Source organism: Cervus elaphus, chromosome 25, assembly GCF_910594005.1.
Source record: "Cervus elaphus chromosome 25, mCerEla1.1, whole genome shotgun sequence".
NCBI lineage: Eukaryota > Metazoa > Chordata > Mammalia > Artiodactyla > Cervidae > Cervus > Cervus elaphus.
The window spans coordinates 71,496,189-71,517,119 of record NC_057839.1 but is presented as its reverse complement, the minus strand read 5'-3'; the positions used below and the strand labels follow the sequence as shown (position 1 = coordinate 71,517,119).

General features: G+C 57.5%; 1 protein-coding gene across 2 annotated transcripts in view; it reads right to left on the bottom strand.

The window, feature by feature from the left end:
* SLC9A3 (solute carrier family 9 member A3) overlaps positions 1-20,931 on the bottom strand; it is a 38,739-nt gene that overhangs the window by 11,740 nt on the left and 6,068 nt on the right. For both annotated transcript variants that reach the window (XM_043887770.1, XM_043887769.1), the window contains exons 2-5: positions 3,996-4,298; positions 2,144-2,304; positions 781-859; positions 6-183 (exon numbers count right to left, since the gene is read on the bottom strand). In XM_043887770.1, the coding sequence (XP_043743705.1) occupies positions 6-183; positions 781-859; positions 2,144-2,304; positions 3,996-4,298 (721 nt within the window). The remainder of the gene's footprint in view (positions 1-5; positions 184-780; positions 860-2,143; positions 2,305-3,995; positions 4,299-20,931) is intronic.

Here is a 20,931-nt window from a genome sequence, read left to right as displayed (position 1 = left end):
CTCACGCCAGGATGGCCGACAGGGACAGCATCTCGGACGTGAGGTAGGACAGGTAGGAGAGGACAAACACGAAGCCGGGCTCGATGATGCGCACGCGCTTGGTGAAGCGTGTCACCAGGGAGAGCAGGAAGGCAAACACGATACCCACCAACGTGCCCCCCAGGCTCACCACGAAGAAGGACACTGCAAGGACAAGGAGTGCCACTGGCCTCTGAGCGGCCCTCTGTGGCCGCGGCGTGGGCGAGCTGGCCTGACTGACCGTTCCCCATTGAGGTCCCGGGTGACCCCAGAGGCACTAGCAGCTCGGCAAACAAGAGGCTGATTCTCTAGGCGGACAGAGGCTCTGGCCTCCACAGGGAGGGGAGAGCACTGCATCAAGGGAGGCCTGGCTGCCCCGCCGCGGGGGCAGCGCTGAGACCAGCAGCATTGGTGGGGGGTTGACAGCAAGGACCAGGCTCTGGGCTCCCAGGAATGCTATCTGTCTGTAACTGTTCCTGCCCAGAGGGATGCCCAGGACCCCGGATACAGGATCCCCATCCTCCCGTAGGTCTGTGGGGAAAATGATCCTCGCCGCCCAGGGTGGCTGGGGCCTGGAAAACCACATTAGTGGGACCTGCCGGGGAGGGAGGGGGCCTGTCACCAAGATTTTGAAATGGAAGAATGTTTCCCTGCACAGGCTGTGGGTTCCAGCCTGGCACAGATGCTGCCCTGAGGGGTCCATGCTCCGGAGAAGACACTGGCCCTGGCTTCCCGCTGGAACACGACCTGCCAGCCACACACCTATTCCTTTCACGCAGTCCACACCGGTCACCTTGTCACCACCCAATGTCACAAAAGATTCAAACACATTGTACAGGACCTGCGGGGACAGAGACAGACAGGACATCGTCAGCCTGCGGTCAGCACTGACTCCTCCCCGTCTTGGGCACCAGGCCTGTCGAGACTTGATTCTCGGGCCCCAGGCCTTGTGAGACTTGGGCCGCGTGAGGAGAACTTGGCAGCAATCTGAAGGGAAAGTGAAAACCACCGGGGGAAACTCATCTGGGGCAGTAGTGTGGGGTCTGGGGTGGAAGGACAGTCTGGGAAGAACAAGAACCCTCAGAGAAAACCTGGCCTTCCCACCCGTGGTGAAGCAGGGTGGCCACAAAGCTGGCCTACTGTAGTGATCCTTAGTTCATTTCCTAAGACACACCCAGAGTTTCATTTGCAGTGACTTTGCCGTTACGTGGCCCCTGTCTATGGGGAGGCACCCCTGGCATCTTTGCCTGTTGACGTTTAAACCTCATCCTGCTATGACGTGATAAATGCCTAACACCGCATCCGAGGCTGCGGGGCTGTGTGTGTGGGAGGTGCCTGCTGTGCTCTGAGTGAAGCTCCTGAAGGATGCGCTGGCTCCATGTCCAGGGGAGGGGCCTGGGGGTGACCCGGGCCGGGGGGCTGTGGGGCCCTTGGGAAGAAATGTTTCTGTGTCCCCAGGTCTGTGCTCTCCAGTGGGGAGAAGGCCCTCACGGGGCAGATCGCAAAGCTGTGTTTATGGAAGGAAACCTGGTGGTGTTGCTGCACGGAGACTGTGTGGGAGGGATGGGCGCAGCTGTGAAGGTCGGGGGAGCAGAGCACAGCGCCCTGCTTCTGCTTCCTCCTTCGTAAGGAGGATGAGCCTCACAGGAGCCAGGGAGGAGCTTCCTGGCTTGGGCAGAATTTCACACATTTACGGGACATGGAGGCTAAAGGGCTTTTAGAGCAAAGAGGAGACTGGATGTCCACTACGTCTGCGAACCTGCAGGGCTGAGGAGACCCCAGGCGGGTGCTCAGACACACCACTGACCAGCCCTAGGGAGGCGACGGCTCCATGCTGCCCCCGGGACTGCAATTCCCCAGAGCCCATGGCTGGCATGGGGAGGACGGCCTCTGATATCCGGACAGGCCGCTCTTCTCTCCAGGCTACCCAGAGCCGACATGGACCCCCAGCCCTCAGGCCACGGACACACTGGGCCTGGCTGAGCTCTCCTCTTTAATCCCTACCACACCGTGATCACCCACGACTCCATGGTCAAGGGCGGGGACCCAGCCTGCATCTGAAGCTGGGATGCCAGCAGTGAGGCCCTGGAGCAGGACTGGGAGGTGCCTCCTGCTGGGCACTCACCACGGTGACGGCGTCATTGAGCAGGGACTCCCCGAAGACGATGATGAACAGCACCTCGTTGACGTGAACCTCCTCAAACACGGCCAGCACGGCCACTGGGTCCACGGCAGCAATCAGGCTGCCGAACAGGAGGAAGTCCAGCAGCCCAATGTTCAGGTCTCCTGGAGGACGAGTGGGCCATTGAGGGGAGCCCTCCTCCCCGGAGGGCCAATCCTCCCTGCACCGGCCCTGCCAGGAAGGCCCCAGGGACGGGACTGTGGGCTCACGGCTGCCAGACTGCGTGTTCTGGGACCCTCCCCCACTGCGGCCTCACCCACCCACAGGGCCTCTTGGTGGCCTGGGGTTTCTGGGTGCTGGGCTGCTGTGCCCAGATGCCCCCAGGACGGTCGCTGCCTGGCCCACCTGTGGCCACCCAGGCTGACCCTTCCTTGGCGGTGTGCCCCAGCCTTGGGGCAGACTTCAGAGCCTGGAGCTGGGCCGACGGTCAGCAGAGACCATCCCTGTCTGCCGGCTGCAGGGCCGGGCTCCAGGTATCCCCTGGGCACTGCCCTGCTCCATGACCTTGGCTGACACCCAGCCGTGACCACTCCATCCCAAGGATGGAGCACAGGCCTCAGACGGCTGTGGCCCCTCAGGGAGCCAAACCCCAGAATGTTCCCTTGGGCCTGGGGGCAGAAGTGGCCTTAGACTGTCCCAACTACCTGAGGGCACCGCTGGGAATGGCACTCTAACGTCACCTGCCTGGCCCCTGCGGCCCACGCGTTGGGGAGAACTGGCCGGGTGTGTTTGGCGCCACGCCAGCCTTGGAGGGCTTCCAGGGCTGGGCTTGGGGTTGGTGCTGAATGGCTGTGGGGACTTGAGGATGCCCACACTGCCCAGGGGTGAGGACAAAGTCCTAGGTGACTCCTGCAGATGGGGTGCCTTAGCCCTGTTTCTCAATGTGTCTTTGACACTGTGATTTCAAGGGAGGTCCTGAGCCCCACTGGGGGGTTGGGGGTGCGTGCTCTTCTGTCAGAGGGCCTGTCCCTTGTCTGGTTCAGCTGATGGAAGTGTTTGAGGCCGAAGCTGAGCCGAGACTGCTGCCCAGGGAGGTGGAAGCACCCCCACCTCCCTCGTCACCCCCAACACTGGGAGCTCAGCCCGCGGAGTCCAGAGGCACATGGGAACCAGGCTGAGCTCAGGGCCGTGCCATCCAGCACGTATGTGCGGCCTCGGTGAGCAGGGCCCCACCTGCTCGTTTCCCGGGTGGATAATGACCAACTCCCAGGTGGGTGGGGTGCACCTCAGAGGTACACCAGGGCTGAGGTTAGTAACCAACTGGCAGGAAACACGGCCAGGGGGAAGAGCCGCAGACACAGATCCCATGTGATGGAGGAGAGGCTGGCCTGCCTTCTCCCCGCCGGATTGAGTAGAAACGACACCCAACCTTCGGCACGGGGGCAGGTTTACCTGGGCTCCACGGGCGTGGGGCTCAGGTGTCGCCTTCTGCCAGAGGCTGCCTCCTCCTTCCCTGGGATCTGAGGCTGGACCCGACCTCCCTGCCAAGGGGGAGGGACAGCAGCCGGCTCGTTCCCACCGCCCCACCCACCAGCCAACCTGGTCGGACCAGACTTCATTCCCAAGCGGGACACATGTCTCGGCCTGAGGACGGGTGTGGACTGGCTGTTGGTGAATTAAAACCCAGGAGGGTTAAGTGGCCACTGGTGACATCTCTGGATGAGCTCCACACTCACTCTCCTTTTAGGTCTGTGTTCTTTGTCTTGTGCTTTCTTAGACGCAGCTGCTGGGAGCCTGCCCCAGCTGGGACCCTCCAGGAGCCCCCCACCCCCCGGGGGTGGCAGTGCCCACTCACCCATCAGGCCACTGAGGAAGACGCCATAGAGCGACAGCCCAGTGGTGGCCGCGTTCCACACAGTGCCGATGACCGCATACAGCAGGATGGTGCCCAGGTTGCCAAAGAAGAGCCGGTTGGGCATGAAGTAGCCGGCGTCCAGCACAATGGGCGGCAGCAGGTAGAAGAAGAACACCGTGGGCGTGAGGGAGAAGGAGGCGATGTGGTCGGCCGCCAGGACGATGCCGCCCAGCACAAGGCCCAGCACGATGAGCAGGGCACTCTCAGGGACCACACTGGTGACCTTGTGGGACAGGTGGAAGCCTGTGGGGGGAGCAGAAGTCAGGGGGCCAGCCTGGCTCCACAGAGAGGACCTGAGCTCGGGAAACAAGGCCCCCCACCTGGGGCTGTGGCCACCTCCCTCCTGCCCCTGCTTGTGTGGCTGGGAGGCCCTGCCAGCCCACCCGGCCCTGGGACACCCTCCTCAGAGGTCTCCCTGCCTCCTGCTCAGAAAACGGCCCCCTTCCGCAGGGAGTCCCATGCCAGAGTCAGGCTGGAGGGGCTGCATGACTGCTTTGACAGAGGCCAGGTGAGCAGAGCGCGGGCTCCCACGCCCCAGGCCCCACAAACCCCCTCTGACCTCACCCCCCTGCTGTATCTGGTGCCCTGGACCCCCACCCTGCCTGAAGCCCTGCTGTGTCTTCATGGGAGCGCCCCCATGCAGGACATCCCCCCTGCCCCCCAGGAAGACAGCCTATAAGGCCAGGCGCTCCAGGGTGCCCCAGCCGCAATCACCCCCACCACAACAGTCACGTGCTTGGGGACAGCAGGACCCCAAAGGTCCCCCCACCAACAGTCAGGCCCCTCGGTCCCCTCGCCCGTCAGCCCTGCCAGGACCTCAAGGGAGGTCACACTACTGGGGCCACTTCTCCTTTGTTTTATTTTAAGACTCCAAGGAAAATGTGGCAAGAATCCTATGTTAAGTCTGATTTCAAAATAGTTGGAATATTGACAGAAGAGATGGGTGTTTGAGATAGTTCTCTTTTTCACTCATGTTCAGATCATAAACTCCTTCAAAATTCGACTTTAATTGAAAAAAGAAGGGAAAACCACTAGACCATTCAGGTATGACCGAAATCAAATCCCTTATGATTATACAGTGGAAGTGAGAAATAGATTCAGGAGATTGGATCTGATAGAGTGCCTGAAGAACTATGGACGGAGGTTTGTAACATTATACAGGAGACAGTGATCAAAACCATCCCCAAGAAAAAGAAATGCAAAAAGGCAAAATGGTTGTCTGAGGAGGCCTTACAAATATCTCAGAAAAGAAGAGAAGTGAAAGGCAAGGAGAAAAGGAAAGATACACCCATCTGAACACAGAGTTCCAAAGAATAGCAAGGAGAGATAAGAAAGCCTTCCTCAGTGATCAGTGCAAACAAATAGAGGAAAACAATAGAATACGAAAGACTAGAGATCCCTTCAAGAAAATTAGAGATACCACGGGAACATTTCATGCAAAGATGGGCACAATAAAGGACAGAAATGGTATGGACCTAACAGAAGCAGAAGATATTGAGAAGAGGTGGCAAGAATACACAGAAGAACTGTACAAAAAATATCTTAATGACCTAGATAACCACAATGGTGTGAGCACTCACCTAGAGCCAGATATCCTGGAATGTGAAGTCAAGTGGCCATCACTATAAACAAAGCTAGTGAAGGTGATGGAATTCCAGCTGAGCTATTTCAAATCCTAAAAGATGATGCTATGAAAGTGCTGTACTCAATATGCCAGCAAATTTGGAAAACTCAGCAGTGGCCACAGCACTGAAAAAGTTCAGTTTTCATTCCAGTCCCAAAGAAAGACAATGCCAAAGACTGTTCCAACTACCACACAATTGCACTCATTTCACATGCTAGCAAAGTAATGCTCAAAATTCTCCAAGCTAGGCTTCAACAGTATATGAACAGAAAACTTCCAGATGTACCCGCTGAATTTAGAAAAGGCAGAGGAACCAGAGATCAAATTGTCAACATCCATCATAGAAAAAGCAAGAGAATTCCAGAAAACCGTCTACTTCAGCTTCATTGATTACACCAGAGCCTTTGATTGTGTGGATCACAACAAACTAGTGTGGATCACAGCAAACAAAAATTCTTAAAGAGATGGGAATACCAGACCACCTTACCTACCTCTTGCAGAACCTGTATACACATCAAGAAGCAACAGTTAGAAGCAGCCACATGGAACAACAGACTGGTTCAAAATTGGGAAAGGAGTACATGGAGGCTGTATATTGTCACCCTGCTTATTTAAAGTATATGCAGAGTACATCATTCAAAATGCTAGGCTGGATGAATCACAAGCTGGAATCAAGATTGCTGGGAGGAATATCAATCACCTCAGATATGCAGATGAAACCACCCTCATGGAAGAAAGTGAAGAACTAAAGAGCCACTTGCTGAGGGTGAATGAAATGAGGTGAATGAGGACAGTGAAAAAGCTGGCTTAAAACCCAACATTTGAAAAACTAAATCATAGCATCTGGTCCCATCACTTCATGGCAAATAGATGGGGAAACAATGGAAACAAGGACAAACTTTATTTTCTTGGGCTCCAAAATTACTGAGGTTGGTGATTGTAGCCATGAAATTAAAGGATGCTTGCTTCTTGGAAGGAAAGCTATGACAAACCTAGGCAGTGTATGAAATAGCAAAGAGATTACTTTGCCTACAATGGTCCATATAGTCAAAGCTATGGTTTTTCCAGTAGTCATGTATGGATGTGAGAGTTAGACTATAAAGAAAGCAGAGCACCGAAGAATTGATCCTTTTGAACTTTGGTGTTGGAGAAGACTCTTGAGAGTCCCTTGGACAGAACGGAGATTAAACCAGTCAACCCTAAAGGAAATCAAGCCTAAATATTCATGGGAAGGACTGATGCTGAAGCTAAAACTCCAATACTTTGGCCAGCTTATGAGAAGAGCTGACTCATTGGAAAAGACTCTGATGCTGGGAAAGATTGAAGGCAGGAGGAGAAGGGGACAACAGAGGATGAGATGGTTGGATGGCATCACTGATTCAATGGACATGAGTTTGAGTAAACCCCAGGAGGTGGTGATGGACAGGGAGGCCTGGTGTGCTACAGTCCACGGGGTGGTAAAGAGTCGGACACGACTTTGTGACTGAAAAACTAAGTTCTGTTTATTAAGAAGTCTTCTTTTGTATTCTGAGGATTGTCTCTTGAGATGCGAGGACCCAAGGGCAGCGGGGTCGGGGGAGACAGAGCACAGGGTGTGACCCACGAGGGTATGGCCAGCAAACTGAGCCTGGCTTATGCGCCCCAGCCACCTAGGACCTGGGTTCTGGTCCAGGAGCCCCACACCCTGTCCTCAGCCTGTCTCCTCACTGGCGACCTGAGAACATTTAGGGGCTAGACACTGGCTCTCGGAAAGTCTGCCTGTCTTCCCCAGGACAGTCCTCCCCAGGTCGGGCTGAGGTGCAGTGGGGCAGGCGTGGGCCCTGCTCTGTGGCCCAGGGAGCCTCAAGTCTCAGCCAGTGGAGCAGAATGGGCCCTGAGGCCCTAAGAACCCACTGGGGGCCCCTTAGGAGCCCTCAGGCCTCCTGGGATCTGGCACCGTGGCAGCAGCGGGTCATCTGGATGTCAGGACAAGGTCCCGCTTCTTCCTCTGATGGTTTTCACAGGGGTCCAGTGAGGGCAGCCACCCAGGAAGCCAGTGGTGGGGTCCCACCTTCACGGATGATCTCAGAGGCCAGGAGGCTGGTGCCTCATCGTTTCCACGGGAAACAGTTCCCAACCCACAGGGGGGCGCCGGCTGCATGGCCCGAGGTGCCCACACAGGAGGCTGCCTGTGAGCTCAGGGTGGGGGGCCGGAGTGGGGGCCGCGCTTCCTGGAAACCCTCTGGCCCCGCCCTGCTCGTCAGCGGGAGGCCTGAGCTTGTCCTCCCTGAGGCCTGCAGGCTCTCGACCCCCGGAGGGCCCTCCAAGCCTAGCATGGGAGGGTCCCTGATGGGGAGACAGGCAGGAGCCCAAGAGCCTGGGCCTGGCAGCACCTGCTCCCTGCACACACGTGCCCAGCCGGCCACCCACCGGGGACGGAGGGATGCGTCTCTTCCTTCACAGCCTGCTCCTACCCCTCAGCCTGGCCCAGAGCCCTCCCTGCGGGCCCCAGGCCCCACCCAGATGCCTGGCTCAGCAGGCCTGGACCCGGGAATCTGTGCTGGTCCCTCGGAGTGATGCTGTCATAGAAAGGCCTGGGCTCTCGCCTCTCCTCCCAGGGCCTCACGGAGTCCACAGATGGCGGCATGTCCTCTCCTCTCCCTCCTGCTGCTTGGCATCTGGGAGCTGAGTTAGAAAGTCCGCCGAGAGCCAGAACCACGGTACAGCCTGAGTCCCCTGCTTGCTGGGCTGCTATGAGGCTGTCCTTCTCCCAGGCTGCACGTGGCTTCCGCTACTGCACCTCAAAAGCCCCAATGAACCCCACATAAGCTGTGTGGAGGGCGGCCCTGCCAGCCCCAGCAGCTGTTCCCCAGAAACCTATGCCTCCTGCCCCAGCCAGGCTCCAGGGGCCCACGTCTGGTGACCACTGGTCGGGGGCCCCTCTGAAGATGCCAGCACTGCAGAGTCATCAGGTCCAGGGCCAGCTGTGGCCAGTGCCAGCCGACCCCAGCACACCCCCTGCCGTGACAGCAGGCCGGTTTCAGCTCAGGCTGAGTTTGCTCTTCAGCCAAACGTCTCCCCAAAGTAGATGTTCATGGTGGGTCTCAGATCACAGTTGTCTCTGGCAGCTGTGGGACCAGCGGGGCAGGAAGGTGCCAAGGAGCCAGGTGACCCTTAACGACGACAACAACAAAACTCTGCCCTTTGGGACTCGGAGTCCTAATCCTCTGCCACACTCCTGTACGGTTACTAGAAAACCGTAATAATTTGGGCAAAGGGTGGATAAGACACAGGCTGACCTCTGACCAGATGCTCCTGCTTGGAAGGAAGCCCTGAAAACCCACAGAAAAAGTGATCTGAACTTTTTACCCATTGAGAGAAAATACACACGCACACACATACACAAACCCACACACATACACACATATACACAGACATGCACACACTACACACATATACATACACACACATACACACACACAATGTGGACAGACAGGCATGCTATTCCAACCTCTGTGTCCGTCGGCATTGGACACGCACCTCTGAGCAGGGCAGGGCCTGATAAGCACTCATCCGTGTCCTGCCCAGACACCCGCCTCACCTGCCCACGGCGGGGGGCACACCTGCCCCTCATCCCAGGCAGCTGGGAAAGGGCATCTCCTGGAGATTTAATCTGTCTCATTGTGAGTGAGGCTGAGTGTCTGATATCATTCGGGAGACATTTCTTCCTGTTCTGTGACCCGTGTATCGTGGCCTTTGCTACTGTGTTACCGGGTTATCAGCCTTTTCTTATCAACAGGCGGTTCTTCACGCACGTGCACGGGTACATTTTCAATTTCAAAGGTCAGTTCAGTTCAATTACTCAGTCGTGTCCGACTCTTTGTGACCCCATGGACTGCAGCACGCCAGGCCTCCCTGTCCACAGCCAACTCCCGGAGCTTGCTCAGACTCATGTCCGTTGAGTCAGTGATGCCATCCAACCATCTCATCCTCTGTTGTCCCCTTCTCCTCCTGCCTTCAATCTTTCCCAGCATCAGGGTCTTTTCTAATGTTTACGGTTTATTTCTAAGATCTCACTGTGTTCGTTCTTTTCCAGTTTTTAGTTTCACCACTATTTTATTGTCTCACTGTGAGCGCCTGTCCTACTGCGTCTGTGTTCTGCTCCTTGTCTGTGATGTCAGAACGCACGGGAACTTTCCGTTTCTCGCTAACATTTTTCTCCGGGGGAGCCCTCTATCCCCTGCTCCCTCCCCCACCCCCCATCACATGGCTCTGTCCACCCCCACCACCCCCAGGAGCGGGAGGACACCCTGAGGCAGGCTTGCTGCCATGTGGTCCACATGCCGTCACTTGAGCTAGCGATCGGGGCAGGCAGGGCCATCCCTCCCTGTGGTCTGAGGGCTCTGGCGTCCGGTTGGCCCCTGGTTCCCAGTTGTTCTGGTCTCAGGGGAGGGGGAAGCAGCAATCCATGGGGTGGGCGTGGGGCTCCTCTTCTCTGTCTCTGCCCGTAGCGCCAGGTCTCTGCGTGATGGGAATTCCTTGCGAGCAATCCTCCAACCCGGCGGTTAGGCTGCATGGCTCTCCCCTTCTCTCGTGACCACGAGACGGCAGTCTGCATGGTAATGAGCTAATTAAGCTGAAGACTTGATTGATTTTAAATGGCAATTTGTGAGTGGCTCAGCCATTAAGCCCATAATGGGCATTTTAGGAGCTAGTGGGCCAAGTGCCAAGCGCCCTGGGCAGGCACACCTGCTGTGGCCAGCCCAGAGATGCTGTCCACCCGCCAGGAGGGCGGCCGCTCCCTGTGGGGTTGTGTCCCTGCGGGCCAGACCCTCCCTTCAGCCTCAGCCTGAGTGCGGTTAGGACAGATGCTCCTGTCACAGCTTCCATGAGATGACCGGGATGACCGGCAGCCAGAGCACCCGCTGGGTGCTCTCCTTCCCGCCTCTGAGGCCCCAGGTGGCTGGGTCTCCTGGGGAAGCTGGGAGGATGATGGGGGAGTCGTGGGACCACCACCTGCTCCTCCCCGCCACCTCCCAGCACCCCGGTTTACACTGGGGGAACCTGGAGGGGCCTGGTGGCCAAGGGCCCAATCACCCTCCTAACCTTCATCTCCTGTATTCTGAAGACAGAAGGGCCCACAAAGCAAGTCAGACCAGTGACCTCGGCACCTCAGGCCGCACTGCTGCACAGTCTCCACGTGCGGCCCCCCAGAGCCTGTGCCGTGGACATGAAGCCCGGGCCGCGGACACAGACCCTGGCCATGGACACAGAGGGCCCTTGTCCTGGGGGAGTGCCCTGGGAAGCGAGTGTAGGGGGCAGCCTTCCCCATCAGAGCCGAGTTTGCCAGGACAGAGCCCACCCGAGGTTTCCAGGACTCAAGCACATCATGTGTCAAGGGCCAACACGGGGCCCGAGTGTGCGTCCACTGTGGGGCCAGAGCCAGGTCAAGACCCACAGGGACACTTCATGGGCAGGAGCCACGGGGGTGGCCAGGACCCAACAGAATCACAGGTTTGGATGCCGGGCAAGCGCATGACACGTGTCCAGGACCACACAGAACGCTAGTGCCCGAGGGAGACAGGACAGCTCTCTGTGCAGGACAGACCGGGGGCCCCATGGAGGCCAGTCCCCAGGAACCACGTGAGGCCATCCTGGGGCGGCCCAGCCTTCCACAGGGACCTCCGAGCCCACAGGTCACTGACGGCAGAGGCCTGGCGAGTTACAGCTAATTGAGCTCAGCCACACGATGGTCACAGCACGGGACACATGCCTCGACCTGTAATTACAACCCTCGGACTGATGTTAAAGGTCAGAGGCGCCCGTGCCAGCCAGCCATTCTGGAGGGGCCCCGAGCAGGGCGGGCACTGGGAAGTTACTGCCAACCATCTTCACGCCCCCTTGGAACGTGGCCTGGGACCTCGGGCCTGGGGTCAGGCTGTCCGAGGCCACCGCCCCTGGGATCTCTCAGCAGATTCAGCTGAGTCCACGCAATGCAGAGGCATGGTAAATCCCTTGGTTTTACTTTAACGTGTACATTCAGACCTGCTTCAGAGCAGCCAAACAGTGCAATGCTTCCAGAGAGAAGGGTGGGAGGCCTGGGGCTCTGCCTGCTCCAGGGGACAAGTGGGTCCACGTGTGACCTGGGATGTCACACACTCAGGCAAAAACACACAGACACACACACAGGACACAGAGACACACAGGGACACACAGTCATGGGACACACACCAACACGCTCAGGGACACCCAGACATAGGGACACCCAGACACTCAGGGACACCCAGACATGCACACAGGGACACCCCACACACACATCTGTGACACAAACCCACACAGGTCCCAGTTCTGACTCTCCAGTACTCTCTACAGCCATGTTGTGGTCTCCCTGAGGCCCCTTCCTGGACAGACACTGGCCCAAGGACCCTTATCCTGTCTTCAGAGGCATCCACCCAGATGCCATCCCTTACAGGGCAGGCAGCAACCACACGGCAGTGTGACTGATGATGTCACATGTAATTATACACTCTCAGAATCAGTTCAGTCACTCAGTCGTGTCCGACTCTTTGCGACCCCATGGACTGCAGCACGCCAGGCCTCCCTGTCCATCACCAACTCCCGGAGTTTGCTCAAACCCATGTCCATTGAGTCAGTGATGCCATCCAACCATCTCATCCTCTGTCATCCCCTTCTCCTGCCTTCAATCTTTCCCAGCTTCAGGGTCTTTTTCAATGAGTCAGTTCTTCACATCAGGTGGCCAAAGTATTGGAGTTTTGGCTTCAACACCAGTCCTTTCAATGAATATTCAGGACTGATTTCCTTTAGGATGGACTGGTTTGATCTCCTTGAAGTGCAAGGGACTCTCAGGAGTCTTCTTCAGCACCATATCAAAAGTAATAAACAAAAGTGTTGTCAAGTGAAGTCACACATGAGCAACCCTGTCCCTGCCCACAGGTGGGTCTGCAGCCACCAGCCCCTCTCCACAAGCTGCACCTTCTCCCCAAGAGCCTTCTCATCCCTCCTCCATGTCAGTCTGCTCTGCGTGCTCCACATACAGAGGCGCACATTTAAACTCTGCTTTCATATGATTTCATGACTGGCTCTAAGAGTTTATGACAATTACACCTCACAGCACCAGTGGAGTCGCTCCCATTGTCACACAAAGGAACCACTGTCAAGAGTTGTCCAGCCATCTGTCCCCTGTTAATGACCATGAGGTCTGGAAAAAACACCCACAACACTGAAGAGAGCCCAAAGACAGAAACCAGAGGGACCTACACTTTGAGGAAGAGACCAGCACGAATCAATTTCTGTGTTTCCTTATGACTGTTTTCCAGAGGGCAGGTCTTACCTGGGGTCATGCAGAGTAGCCAACACTCAGACAGAAGCCTATAGCCTGACTGGATTGAAAAATCAGAGCTCAGGGTGATCACAGTAACTGAAAAGGGAGGAGGCAGATCCCAGAAAGGAAAGAGCTTGACAGGCCAAACCCCAAGTTCTGTATGAACTCTTGAAATATCTGGCTGACACAAGAGGCAGGTCCTGAGACGCCAGCAGAAGCTAAGAATCCAGAGGTTTCAGCTTTTGTCACCATAGGGAGACACACTTGGAGTTTCAGCCCAGCTCTGGCAAAACAACAGTGACCAACAGCAACCACAAAAGTCAATGCCGTCCAGAAGAACATAACAGAATAGAGTCTCTACAGTGCATCAGTCACAGTGTCCTGGAAACAATGCAAAATTACTAGACATGTGAATAAACAGGAAAACAAGATCCACAAATCAGTGGAGACCTCAAGGTGACCCAGATGTTGCTAAATCCTTGTAGCAGACAATGGTTTAAAAATAGCTATTGCAACCATGCTCAAGGATGTAAAGGAAAATATGTTTGTAATGAATTAACAAAGAGTAAATCTCAGCAGTGGAATAGAATAGGATTTGGCTTTTTTCTCTTTTTTCCCCTAAAAGAGCCAGATAGTAAATTGTTTAGGTTTGTGGGCTATACATTCTGATTTTCAGTTACTCAATTTGCCCCTGTAGTGCAAAAACAGCCATGACATACATGAACAGACGGACATCATTGTGTTCCAATAAGACTTTATTTACAAAAACAGTCAGCCAGCCCATGGGCGTAACCTGCTCGCCCTTGAAATAGAAGATATCTAAAAGAACCAAATTGGAACTCTAGAACTGAAGAATTCAATATCTGATACAAAAAAAGTCAACGGATAAGCTTAACAGCAGATAGAGACAACAGTAGAAATTATCCAAAGTACAAAGAAAAAGATAAAAAGTGGACAGAGCCTCAGTAGTGTGTGTGATGATAACAGAAGACACAGCGTAAGTAAAGCTGGAGCCCTAGAAAGAGGAGAGGGAAAACAAGGTAGAAAAATCTGAAGAAATGACGACCAAAAGTGTCCCTGATTTGATGAAAAGTATAAACCTAGAGACTTGAGAAACACTTCACATTAGATGATTTCTACTGATCTGTGTCCCGGTGAAGCTGAAGCAGGTGTGAGAAAAGCTAGGGTGCAGGGCAGGTAAGCTTGAGGGGGCCGGGGCCTCAGAAGAGGGGGGCTGAGGGGCCGCTCTGGCTGGGCCCCAAGCAGGGAACCATGGAGGAGGCCCAGGTGCAGACGGCTCATGCGGACAGTCACAGGGCGTGCTTGCTGGAGTAGCTGGTGACCAGGTCACTGAGACCTTACTCCACGAAAGGATTCACTGAACACGAGCTATGACAGGCAGACACCAGCAAAAACAGCCAAGGCAGGAAGAAGTAAGGTTTCCACCAGGGTCACACAGACCCCAGCACCACATAAACCCTCTCTCTGCACGAGACGTAAAAAGGGCCCAGAAGGGCATGTACTCAGTGACTCTGCTATTATAGAATGAGGAAGCTGGAGGCTGGTGGCCCTGGAGGCCAAACAAACCAGAAAAGGCATTCTTCAAAGTTCTAAGATTCAAGAACAGAAAGTTAATTACATCACAGGGAGCCATCGTGAGAGGAGACAAGCCAGCCTCAGTGGGGCTTGGTGGCTGGCTGGGAGACTGAGGGTAACAATCAGACTTGCCTTGAAGTCCACCAGAGCCAGGACACAGGACACTTCACTTTGCTGGGGGCAGGGGGGGCGGTGCTGGGCTTGGAGAATCTGCAAACAGATTTCCTGTCGGGGAGCAGGATTACATCTCATTGCCCTTTACCATCTGAGCCACCAGGGAAGCCCTCCATCGACCTTTATACTTTCATGTGAAAAATTTCAGCAAGGTGTTTTCTCCAAGGACATGTTTTCTGCAGATAAAGTGTGTGGTCAATGTTCCAAGGTGTCATAAACCATGTCTGCCGTTCACGTGGCGGCTCAGCCGCTGCAGCCACCACTATCAGGGTGCTTCCAGCATGGCCCCCAAAGCCAGGACTTTGTCATGGGCCACTGCCCGGAGCCAGAGCAGCAGGAAGCCGTGGGACTATCAATTTCTGATATGGATACCGCGCTGCAGAGGGCAAAGGGTTCCCGAGGCAGGGAGGCCATCAGAGGACCCCACATGGGCACCAGGTCGCGAGAGAAGCTGGAATGAGAAGCTGCTTCTCATCCCTGGAGAACAGTACTGCCAACGCCCTCATTGGGACCACTTTGCTCCCCCAGCACACAAGAGGCTCAGGACCAAGTGCAGCAGCTGCCCCAGGACCCTTCCCTGGATGCTGCCCCTCCCCCAATGCTGCCCCCTGTTGGTCCCCAGGATCCCCTATGGCCCCCCACCCACCACTGCTGGCCCCCCCTGCTGGCCTCCAGGGGCCCCCATGAGCCCCCATGTTGGGGCTACTCGATGGAGCCCCACCTGTCTGAGGGATCAAGAGTCAGGGTTTCTGCACATTCGAGTGCTTTCTGTTCTGAGGTCACTAGCACGTTACTGTTTTATCCCTTGTAGACTAGGCTTCCTCATCGTATGAGGATAAGGCTAGACCTTTCTGGGAGACCATAAAGATGAAAGTCAGATTCCTGCAAGGAAGGTGGATTACATGCTTCTTTCCCAAGCCCGGAAAAAGCAGAAGGCTATGGTGTCATTTATTTTTGGGCCAGCAGGAAGAAGGGACCTGAAAATGCTGGCATCCTGGCCCTTGACCCTCGCAGCCCACAAACTCCTGCTGGGCCCCGTGAGATCTGGCCGCCCGCAGGCAGGGACAGCCCACTGGCCACCGCCAGGGGGCTGGGGATGGGAGGTCTGGGGCCACATGATGCAAGGAAACCCTCAGGAAAAGGAGCCTCAACCTCGACAAAAAAGTGCGTTCAGTGATTACAAACCTTTTGTTATACTGGAGCAGAAACCAAAGACTCACTGGAGGAGCTGGAAGATGAAGTTAGAGGCCTCTCAGAAGACAGAGGCATTAGTGCAGGGGAGGAAATTCAAGAGAAGGCGCACACGTTCTCTCAGGGGAGCTGGCGGGGAGGCTGCCACGGGCTCTGGGTGACCTGCCCACAGGGGTCCCACACTGCGTCCCCCTGAAGTGCATCATCGCTGGGGAGTGGGGGTCCCCAGCATGAACCCCGCGGGTCACAGGTCGCTGGGGCCAGTCAGTGTCACCTCCACTGCACAGCCAGGCCCTGAGCAATAGGAGAGTCATGTCTGGTGGAAAATGAGTCCACACAAAGGGGGCTTCCCAAGGCCGAAGGCATGGAGTGCCCGGCGAGGTGCCCTTGGAGGGCAGAGGCTGAGGGCATGCTGCCCCACGGCCACCTTCTGTGTCCCCAAGTGTGCAGGCCTTCTCGGAACAGGGGGGCTCTGCTCCGCAGGACCGGGAGCAAGAGGCTTTCCAAGGGAGACGGTCCCCTGAAGCCCAGACCAGCATCCACGCCTGCCGCCGGACCCAGGACTTCCCTGCATGGATACGAGGCTGTGGCCCCCGCCCCACACACACCTCAGGGGCCGCGACCAGGGCGTGGCTGTGGGCCTAGGACCTTGCTCCCCGACGGTGTGTCTTGTTTAACTTTAACTGCCCGCGAAGGCTGGGGCCGTGCAGATGTGGCTGAAAACAGCCAACCTTGGTCCCGCGGCTCCTGGAGGCGGGCGGGGGCGGTGATGCGGAGGTCCCACGCGCCTGGGCAGCCCGCTCTCGGACGCGGCTACCGCGACGGTGGGCGCAGGGCCAGGCCCCTGCAGGGACAGAGCGCGCGGCCCACCCTGCCACGGGCCGCGGGCCCGCCTCCCTCCGTGCAGGGAGATGCGCGCTGGGCTCCAAGGCGTCACATCCGCCTCCCAAGAGGTTCCGCGCGTCAGCACCGAAAGGGACCCCGGGGAAAACGGGGTCCAGATGGAAAGCCTCGGGATGCCTCTCACAGCCTGGGTGCCCTCTGGGGGCGCTGCAGAGACCCTTGCAAGGGTCCCCACCCCCCCGCACAGGCTGGACGCCAAGGTGGGGGGGGGGGGAGCGGGGGAGATGTTGGGAAGAGGGTCCCAGAGCTCCGGGGAGGAAGACCAGGACTTGAACCCGCTCCCCTGGTTTGCTGAGAGAGCTGGGCCTTGTCGCTGGGCGGCCGCCATGCGCGACCACCCTGCCCCTCCCGGTGCGCCCTATGGGCGCGCCCCAGGGAAGGCAGAGGGGGTGCTGGGCCAGGAAGGCCTCTGGCCCCCAAGTGCAGGCCGGACTCGGAGCTGAGAGCTCCCGACCTGCAGAGCGTTCTTGGTTCTGTCGAGTTAATGAGTAAGAGATTTCCACAAGGGGTGCCACATTCTCCATCCCAGGGCCTGCCCGGAAAAACTGCCCTCCTTTTCCAGCTTATCCTCCAGAAGGTAGGGTGTTGGGGGGTGGGGCTGGGGGACTGCTGGACATGAGGGTGTGTCCACAGGCCCCACCTCACATGCTCACCCCTGAGGCCTGCTCACTAACTGTATTTTTTAATGGCAGTCAGCTGACCCCTCCCCTAAAATCCCAGCAGCACGGTACCGGAGACCCCAGCACCGAGAGGGTCACTAGTGGTTGGGGCTTGAGGTGCCCCTGTGTGGAGCTGACACGGGTCACACAGAGGTCACTCCTCACCCAACTGGCTCCATGTAACACCCTCTCCAGCTGCAGACTCAGTGGGTGAAAGCCAGCGCCCTGATGGGGCCGCTAAGTCATCCCTACCCCCACCAGGGGGGCTGGAGCTGCAGGGACAGGTGTGGGGGCAGGAGAGCCCAGCCCCCCCCCACCTGCACCCGAGGGCACTGGCCCTGTCCTGGCCGCCACCGTGAGGTCCTGCCTCCCACTACTGACCTCAGACTTAGTGTCCGGAGTCATTGCGTCTGTTTTGGCATTTTCATTTTCATTCAACCATTATTTGTTGAACTCTTATTAAGCTGGGCACTGTGCAGGGCGACTATGAGTTCACAGAACGTCCACCAGGTACCTTCTAAGCACCTGTTAAGATACTGGACCTGGTGGTGTCCCCACCGAGGAGGCTGAAGTTGACAGTTGACAGTGCAGATGGGACCGGCTGGCCTGTAGCCTGGGGCAGGTGCATCACGGCCTCAGACTGACTTCAGCTTCTAGGAAGCCGGTGAGACCCCTGGTTCTCAGGCCAGTCCCAACACCCCACATCAGAGCTTCCAGGGTGAAGAGGGGTCAGCAGCTTGCCCACAGCGAGGCCTCTTGCCCATCACAAGGCCTCTTACGTGCTGTGACATCCCAGGCAGGAGCCAGGCGTGGGGGGCTCTGGGGAGCCTCGAGTCCTGTGAGGCTGAAGGCAGCCTCCAGGAGCCCAGCCCAGCTGTGCCTGCTCAAGGTAGTGCCCGCTGCCCACCCCGAAGCCCCGCCTGGGCCTGGCCCCCGAAGATCCATGAGCCTGAAGCCCCTCGAGCCTGGGCCTGGCCCCAGCCTCACCCCGGAAGCTCTGATGTGAGCTGTTGGAACTGGCCTGAGAACCAGGGGTCTCACCAGCTTCCCAGAAGCTGAAAACGGTCTGAGGCCGTGACACACCCGCCCTGGGCTACAGGGCAGCCGGTCCCTTCTGAACTGTCAATGAAGGAGCAGGAGGACGGCTTTCCGCCTCGGGGTTTGAAAGGGGCGGCAGGCACACTTGACGTTCCCAGGCTCACCCCGCTTGGCTCCCGAGTCCCTGCAGGTGCGGCCGGGGTAGGACACAGCCTCCTGGGAGCCTCCATCTGAACTGGCCTCTGCAAAGCAGCTGGAGGCAGATGGACCCCCCACCCCTCCCGCAGGCAGAGCCACAGCAGGCCTGCTTCCAGCCCTGACTCCGTGCAGGGCCCTGCAGGGCCCCCGGGCACAAGGCCTTGTGTCCCCCACTCTCTGACTCGAGGAAGCAGCCTTCACTCCGCCTCCATGACCTTCCCTGAGTTCCAAGGGGCAGATTCAAGCAGTTGTTCATTAGGGAAGGGAGGGGATAGAGACCAGGGAGGAACAATCAAGAGCAGTCTTGGGGCAAGGTCCTGTTTTCCCATCAAGGGAAACACACCGTGTCTCTGAGCCATTCTGCAGATACGGAAACCCCTCCAGGTGGGAGCATTAATGATTAACGATAGGCTGCCCGCAAGCATGCAGACCCCAGACCAGTCGGACCTGAAGGCTGACAATGTGGACTCCTACTTAGCTCACCACCCGCCCATCAGAAGAATGTTCATGAGCTGATCACGCCCTCTGAACAATTACTATGAAACTTGTCACTGTCCTCCCCAGTGGGGACACAAGGCTTTGGGGGCAGGAGCCCATGGTGGACCCCTTTGCCTGGCAAAGCCATAAAGCTCTCCTTTTCTACTTCACCGCAGACTCTGTCTCTGAGATTCGATTGGCCTCGGGTGCCAGAAAAAGCTAAGTCTCCGACGTCAGCCCTGGGGTCCTGCCCTTGGAGGGGCTGTCTGGGGACTACTCTAGCTGGAAAGGCCTCTGTGAGCCTAGGACACAACTCTCGGGGGCCAAGCCTCCTTCCCCCACCTCTGACCCCCAACAGGCTCTTCGCAGTGGCCCTTCCTGGGGCCAGGAGAAGCAGCAGCAGCTTCTCCTGCTGGGGGGAGGTGCTTCGTGTCTAGGCCATCGCTGCTGACTGTGTCGGGCTATGTGCGTGTGTGCTAAGTCGCTTCAGTCGTGTCCGACTCTTTGCAGCCCCATGGACTATAGCCCTCCAGGCTCCTCTGTCCATGGGATTCTCCAGGCAAGAATACTGGAGTGGGTAGCTATTCTCTCCTCCAGGGGATCTTCCCCACCCAGGGATCGAACCAGTGTCTCCTGTGACTCCTGCACAGCAGGTGGATTCTTTTCCGCTGAGCCACCGGGGCCTGGGGGTGAAAGCAATGCACACACCAGACCACGAGCCTGTCGCACGCCCCTCGCGGACACTGGCAGGGAGAGCTGGGACCCAAAGTCACATGAGGGGACCTCAGGTCCCCAGGTCCACGGCCACACGGAAGCTAGATCTGAGTTGGTGCCACGGGTAAAACCCTCAACCCACGGGCACGAGCACACAGCACAGAGTGCATGGCGCCAGGGTGGCCCTGTCTAGCAGGGTCCACGTCGAGCGGGGACAGGGGCTGAGTGGCACCAGGACCCCTCATGCAGAGGGTCACGTTCTAGGAGAGCAGGCTGCGGAGGCTGCGGGCCCATGTCTGCTCCGCCCCAACGTCCAGGCCCGCTAAATCTGAGAAGGAGCAGAGCCCTGTGAGCTGGTGGCCCCTCACCCTTCGCCTTGCCCCAAAAGCTGCTGGAGACAGACGTTTCCAGCTTCCTGCCTCTCTTTCCTGGCAGAGAGCTCATAACTGACTGGACTTCGGCATGGTATCTCTGCAGGTGGCGAGCTCCCTGGAGCTTCCCGACTTACCCAGGAGGAAAGGGAGCCTGCCCTGCCCTTCTCCATGAGCCCACACCTGGCCACCCGTGCCTGGGCCACTCTGCGCCTGAAGCGCAGAGTCTGACTGGGGCCTGGACCACCGGGCTCAAGGCTGCCAGAGTCCACGCCCCTAGCCTGTCCCCTTCCCCACTGTCCGGCCCTGACCCCCCACGGGCTCCCCGGGCCCCGACGGCCTCCCCTCCCAGCAGCACCAGGCTCCCTGGTCGGTCTTCGCCCGAACCGCCTTCCCCAGCCCCTCTGGCTTTGCCAGCCCCACCTTTTGTGGCCTGTCTCGACTGTCCCCCAGACGGGAAGCCTGCACCGTAGCCACCACCTGGCCTCAGCCTGGACTCTGACCCCCGTGTCCAGCGAGCCCCGGGGCCTCTCCATTCTTTCTAGAACGGGTGCATAAACACTTGGTCTGCAGGTGTGGACTTGAGACACAGTGGCTCCAAGGACAACCC